Source organism: Sinocyclocheilus anshuiensis, unplaced genomic scaffold (assembly GCF_001515605.1).
Source record: "Sinocyclocheilus anshuiensis isolate Anshui unplaced genomic scaffold, SAMN03320099.WGS_v1.1 scaffold687, whole genome shotgun sequence".
In the NCBI taxonomy this organism is placed as follows: Eukaryota; Metazoa; Chordata; class Actinopteri; order Cypriniformes; family Cyprinidae; genus Sinocyclocheilus; species Sinocyclocheilus anshuiensis.
The window spans coordinates 414,583-421,183 of record NW_015551096.1 but is presented as its reverse complement, the minus strand read 5'-3'; the positions used below and the strand labels follow the sequence as shown (position 1 = coordinate 421,183).

The 6,601-nt window shown below is 38.6% G+C and overlaps 2 protein-coding genes across 3 annotated transcripts in view; one reads left to right on the top strand and one right to left on the bottom strand.

Moving 5' to 3' along the window:
* vav1 (vav guanine nucleotide exchange factor 1) overlaps positions 1-6,601 on the top strand; it is a 16,545-nt gene that overhangs the window by 3,225 nt on the left and 6,719 nt on the right. Inside the window, exons 5-13 of the mRNA XM_016452768.1 lie at positions 229-334; positions 414-509; positions 922-990; positions 1,074-1,177; positions 2,230-2,329; positions 2,439-2,534; positions 3,349-3,417; positions 3,530-3,616; positions 3,869-3,954. Of these exons, the coding sequence (XP_016308254.1) occupies positions 229-334; positions 414-509; positions 922-990; positions 1,074-1,177; positions 2,230-2,329; positions 2,439-2,534; positions 3,349-3,417; positions 3,530-3,616; positions 3,869-3,954 (813 nt within the window). The remainder of the gene's footprint in view (positions 1-228; positions 335-413; positions 510-921; positions 991-1,073; positions 1,178-2,229; positions 2,330-2,438; positions 2,535-3,348; positions 3,418-3,529; positions 3,617-3,868; positions 3,955-6,601) is intronic.
* LOC107662719 (insertion element IS630 uncharacterized 39 kDa protein-like) lies at positions 4,642-6,575 on the bottom strand. 2 transcript variants are annotated; one of them, XM_016452795.1, is made up of 3 exons: positions 6,315-6,575; positions 5,908-6,190; positions 4,642-5,808 (listed from the first exon to the last, which is right to left on the bottom strand). In XM_016452795.1, the coding sequence occupies exons 1-3, from the start codon at positions 6,545-6,547 to the stop codon at positions 5,152-5,154; spliced, it is 1,173 nt and encodes a 390-aa protein (XP_016308281.1). In that variant the 5' UTR covers positions 6,548-6,575; the 3' UTR covers positions 4,642-5,151. The 2 variants fall into 2 exon arrangements, with proteins under 2 accessions (XP_016308281.1, XP_016308282.1); XM_016452796.1 differs by having other exon boundaries at positions 5,908-6,575.

The following is a 6,601-nucleotide window of genomic DNA, read 5'->3' as shown; positions in this document are numbered from 1 at the left end:
TGAGTGTGTGTGTGTGAGTGTGTGTGAGTGTGTGTGTGTGAGTGTGAGTGTGAGAGTGTGTGTGAGTGTGAGTGTGTGTGTGAGTGTGAGTGAGAGTGTGTGTGTGAGTGTGAGTGTGTGTGTGTTGTACAAAGAAATTAGCTTAATCTGACAAAACCTTCATCATTTCTTAAAGCAATATATAAATGAAGTGAATAAAGTTTTATTAAAGAACTGACTGTCTCTCAGTGACACGGTGGAGGAAGATGATGATCTTTATGACTGTGTGGAGGAAGACGAGAATGAAGGAGATGATATTTATGAAGATCTGATGAGGACGGAGGAACCAGAAACAGTGAGACGCACACACACACACACACACACACACACAAATACACACAGAGAACATATAGATAACTGTCTGTCTGTCACAGCAGCAGAAGGTTGAAGTGGACAAGAGGAGCTGCTGTCTTCAGGAGCTCAGACAGACAGAGGAGAAATACACAAACACACTGGAATCAATACTTCAGGTAAACACACACACACAGATGAAACTCACTCACTCACTCCTGTAATCAAATATAACAGTAAATGAGCTGCTGGTACACCACAAGAAAGAAAAACCACAAATCACATCTCATTAATATCTCGTATGTATCTCATTAATATCCATTATCCATGAGATTAAATTAGAGAGGAAAAAGATGGAGCCGGACCCAGAGCCCCGAGGCTCTGACCATTAGGCCATTGTGATGTGCAGGTGCTGCGGTTCACTGATGATGAGAGGGGCGTATCAGTCAACCTTAAACCAGAAGTGTTTCAGCAGCAGGGTCTCTTTGACCGCGAACACACAGACACTTCTCTCAGACGCACACGAACAATGAACACGTGACTCACACAGGCTCATACATACATCCTGTTGTGTTTATTTGGTGTTCGCAGCACTTTCTGAAACCGCTGCAGCCTTTCCTGCAGCCTGTGGACATCGAGAACATCTTCATCAATATTCAAGTGAGTCTCTCTGTCATCTTCATCAGTTCATGAGTCTCTCTGGTTCATCCGATCAGCTCAATAATCCGCGTCCTCTCTCACAGGATCTGGCCAAGACTCATCGCTCTCTGCTTCACGAGCTGCAGGAGTCCATGCTGCATTCACGAGCCGAGAATCTCTATCAGATCTTCATCGACTACAAGGAGAGGTACGACACGCACAGAACTGAGCGCTGAGGAGTTTTAGGAGAAGTAACCTTAGACACAACTCATACAGCACTTAAAGGAAACATTCCTGAGGATTCCAGTCAAACTCATGAGTGATTGATCTGAATGAGCTATAAACGTTGAATCTGTAAATGAATCATTATTTCAACTGATTCATTCAACAGCACTGATTCGTTCAGGAATGAAAACAAGTGGTTGTCCAAATTAGTGAGTCACTGGATCATTTACTTCAGTGGTTTATTCAACAACACTGATTCATTCACTCAGGAACAAAACATGTGACTGTTTTTTTATGAGTGGGTCGCTGAATCATTTATTCAGTAGTTTGTTTAAAACATTGATTCATTTAGGAATTAAAAAGTGACTGATTTTATGAATTAATCATTGATTCTGTGGATTGTTCAACCATATTGATTCATTTAGGAATTTAAAATTTGACATTTTAAATGAGTCTTTGAATCATTGATTCAGTTATTCAATCAACAACACTAATTAATTTAGCAATGAAACAAGTGACTGTCTATGTGAGTGAGTCACTGAATCATTAATTCAATGACTCTTTCAACAACACTGATTTGTTCAGGAATTAAATAAGTGACTGTCTTTATAAATGTGAATCACTGAATCGTTGATTCATTCAACAACCCTTGATTCATTCATCTTGAACGTCATTTATGTCACACATGCAGAAATTAGTGTCCACATCACTTGTAAAACCATTCTTACACAATCCGATTGAATGTGACCGTTCATGTAAGAGTGGATTTACGAATGATTTACACACAAATTGTTTCATCGTTGAGGTTCATTGCAACATATGTGAATGAAGGATGTTTTGTCTCTGTGTGTGTGTGTGTGTGTGTGTGTGTGTGTGTGTGTGTGTGTGTGTGTGTGTGTGTGTGTGTGTGTGTGTGTGTGTGTGTGTGTGTGTGTGTGTGTGTGTGTGTGTGTGTGTGTGTGTGTGTGTGTGTGTGTGTACCTGGTCTGTCTGTCTGTCTGTCTGTCTGTGTCTGTGTCTGTGTCTGTGTGGTAGGCTGTTGCTGTACGGACGTTACTGCAGTCAGGTGGAAGCCGCCACCAAACACCTGGACAAAATCACCAGCATGCATGAAGACGTGAAGATGAAACTGGAGGTCAGAAACACAGACACTACAGACACATTTATCCTGATATAAATATCACCAGCTAACTGAAAGCCAGCACAAACCAGTGATCTCATTTAGCAAACCTGCTCATATTTAGGAGTGCTCAATGAGAGCCAACAGCGGCAGGTTTTCACTGCGAGATCTGCTGATGGTTCCCATGCAGAGAGTCCTGAAGTATCATCTGCTGCTGCAGGTAAAACACACACACATACACACACACACTTTCTCTCTCAAACACCCACTCACACACACACACAGACACGCGCACACACACACACACACACACACATTTCAGACTAGTAGAAAGAAAACATCCAAAATGCAGACATAAGTGTTTATTTTATTGCACTTTATCAATTTGTGTCTGTAGATTTTTTATTACAATACGTATCTTTAAAGGTTTTTTTCTCCACTTCAGCAGCACTTATAGAGTTATATTCCTATCTATATTCTGCATTCTTTTACTGAGGGGTTTGTTCATATATCATTCACATTGATTTATTATTACTCTTTATCTATTTGCATCTGTAGATTTCAATTGCAACACATATTTTAAAAGTTTTTTCTACACTTAGGGTTAGGGTTATTTCATTCACACTGATTTATACAACATTTTATTCCTAAAAATGTGGTGAAAATGTATGTGTTTTCTGTCTGTTGACAGTATTTTCTGATTTATGGAGTGAAAAAAAGAGAAATCCAAAATCCCCTCTGTAAATTCTTTAACTCTAATATGACAACAAAATATAACTAGAATTATGAATCTGGCTTTATCCAATCTTCTAATTCAGATAAATATCCTGGAAATGAATGCAAATTAGTGTATTAGATATTAGATCATTCCAGAAAGCGTACAAATAATACAAAACAGTTGTCTTAATGTACTGTGATTAATCAACTGGTGTAGTATAGTGATATGTATTCGATAAAATGTTCACCCTGTCTTGCCTTAAAGTCTTTTTATTTTTTAATCATGTACCCAAAACGTGTGTATGTGTGTGTCTCAGGAGCTTGTGAAACATACGGTGGACCAACGAGAGAAAGAAAACTTGCGCACTGCACTGGATGCCATGAGGGTGAGTGTGTGTGTGCCAACTAGGGGTAAAATGAGTAGAAAAGCTCATGAACATGAATTTAACTCATGATTAGTTGAATGAACATGCTGCTGGTGTGTGTGTTTGTGTGCAGGATCTGGCTCAGTGTGTGAACGAGGTGAAGCGAGACAATGAGATCATCCGTCAGATCACGACGTTTCAGCTGTGCATCGAGAAGATGGTACAGAAGCACCTGAGAACGATTAATTTCAGCCCGATTCTGATTCATTTGTGTTTGATGCTGATTCTGATTCATTCGTATTTGATGCTGATTCTGATTCATTTGTGTTTGATGCTGATTCTGATTCATTCGTATTTGATGCTGATTCTGATTCATTTGTGTTTGATGCTGATTCTGATTCATTCGTATTTGATGCTGATTCTGATTCATTTGTGTTTGATGCTGATTCAGACTCTCTCTCCCTCTGTTTAGTCTCTGTCTCTGGCGTTATACGGACGACCCAAAATAGACGGGGAATTCAAGATCTGCAATCTGGAAAAGAAATCCAAACAGGACCGGTGTGTTACTATAACTCTAACGATAATGATAATGATAATGATAATGATAACTATAACAGTAACTGTAATGGTAATGATAACTGTAATGATAACTATAACGATAATGATAACTATAAAAATATCGGTAACACTTTATTTTAAGGTGTACTTGTTACACATGTACTTATATGTACTTACTATTATAACAACAATTATTTATGCATAATTACATGCAAGCAACCCTTCGCCAAACCCTAATCCTAACCCTAACCATATAGTAAGTACATGTAGTTAATTAATATTACTCTGTACTTAATTGTATAATTACACTGTAACAAGGACACCTTAAAATAAAGTGTAACCAAAATATTTTATGATAACTATAACTATGGTAACGATAACTGTAAAAATAATGATTAATATAATTATAACCATAATGATAACTACAATTACAGTAAAAAATGTAACTTTAATGATATTTGTAAAGATAGTTTTAACGATATATTTATAATGATAACTAATGATTACTATATCAGCACCCACATCAACAGACGATAACATTCTGTTTGTTATAAACATGCTGAAGTTTTGACGCCTGTCTCTTTAAATATTCAAGCTCTTTAAATTCTGGTGGATTCTTATTGGTTGTCAAAGTTTTTATTGTTCATCTTCTGGGGAAAAGAAATCCTCTGTGCTATTACAGTTTTTTTCGATTGCTAAATGACAGTGGGCACAACTGGAGCTACATGTGCAAAACTCTAACTACAGTCTGCACTACCAACAGTCACCTGAGCTAAACAGTTCACATCACCTGCAAAACTCATTCCAAGCAACACAACTCTTAACACATGGCTCAAAACAGGCTCAGTGCAGCCAAACACTATGCACAACCCTCACTGAGATAACACACACTGTCACTCAGAACACACTGAGAGTAAAAACACTAGCATCAAACACCAATACAGAAAATACAAACTTTTCATCTTTACAGTTTGAACAATTTCAGTGACTTCATACAAAGTCCTATTTTCTTCAAAGAAAAGAGTGACATTCTTTCACATGATTTATTTAAATTTGTAGAACATAACAATTCTTTAAGGTAAATGAAAATTAGCAGTTTGCTTCAATAGTCTGTAGTAATTTACGGAATTACAGTAATGAGAAAAAAAAGGTAGAAACTAAAAGTACATACTGTAATTCAAACAAATAATGGAGGGGCTAATCCTGCCTCTCTCTAGCATCAGGCCACAGGTTTTCATCAACATCACATCTAATGTTCTCTCTTGCCATGCACCTGGGGAAGAACCTTCTGGAGTGCCTTATCCATCCCTGGCAGTCCTCTGGACTCGTGTCCTCACATCCGGCACGCATGGCTTCCAAAAGAGACATTTGGTCATGTGGGTGGTGATCAAACACTTTCCACCTCCAGGCAGAGAAAAACTCCTCTATTGGGTTGAGGAAGGGTGAATATGCAGGCAGGTACAAAACCATAAATCTGTGATGTGCTGCAAACCAATCTGTGACAGCTGCAGAGTGGTGAAAAGCAACGTTATCGCAAACTATGACAAAAACTTGGGGGTTTCTTACTGGCTCCCCCTGTTCTGCTGGCACTAGCTGAGCATAGAGCTGTTCTAGGAAAGCTATAAGCCTTTCTGTGTTGTATGAGCCAATGAGTGGTGTGTTGAGAAGCAAACCATCATTGGCCATTGCAGCACACATGGTGATATTTCCCCCCCTTTGGCCTGGAACCTCCACAGTGGCCCTTTGACCTATAACATTCCTTCCTCTGCGCCGTGTTTTGGCAAGGTTAAATCCAGCTTCATCGATAAATACAAATGAATGTGGTGTTTCCAGTGCTTCCACCTCCATTACTCTCTGAAAAACAGTAAGTGCACAGTTTTACTGTAGTAATGCTAGTGTTTTTTTTACTGTAAATATTTTTTATAGCTGTGTATGTAACCTCAGACCTCTTACCTGGACATATTGGTATCTTTGCTCTTTTACCCGTTCACTGTTTCTCTCGAACGGTACAGTGTATAACTGTTTCATTGTAACTTGGTGTTTCTGTAGGACTCGAGCAATAGTTGTTGTGCTGACAGAATTAACATTTTCAAATATATCATTATCAGCCAGCACTCTATCTTGAATCTCCCGCAGTTTTATTGCATTGTTGACAACAACCATGTCAACAATAGCATTTTCCTGCGCATCTGAAAATATTTTTTCTCTTCCTCCTGTTGGGGGCAGCCTTTGGGTCCTGTTGTAAAAATATATTTTACAGTCAAACTTACTGTAATATATATCTGTGTAAATATTCTATAATTGCAATACAAAATAAATTCCTGTAATGTTTTCATTTACTGTAAGGATGTAACTCTCACCTGTTTGTATGATGGAAAATTCGCATTACAGATGCCACTGTGGATCTTTGCAGATTGGGTTGCACCCTCAACCCTGCCTCTCTCAATGAGAGACCATGGTTCACGACATGGTCTATAAGTGTAGCCCTTATTTCATCTGAAATAACAGCTCTTTGTCTTCTTTGTCTTCCTCCACGCATCCGCCCTCTCCCTGCCACCCTTCTCCCTCCACGAACCCGTCTTCCTTGTTCCATTTCCAAAATTAGTCTTTCTGAGCTCTACCTATATATATATATATATATATATAT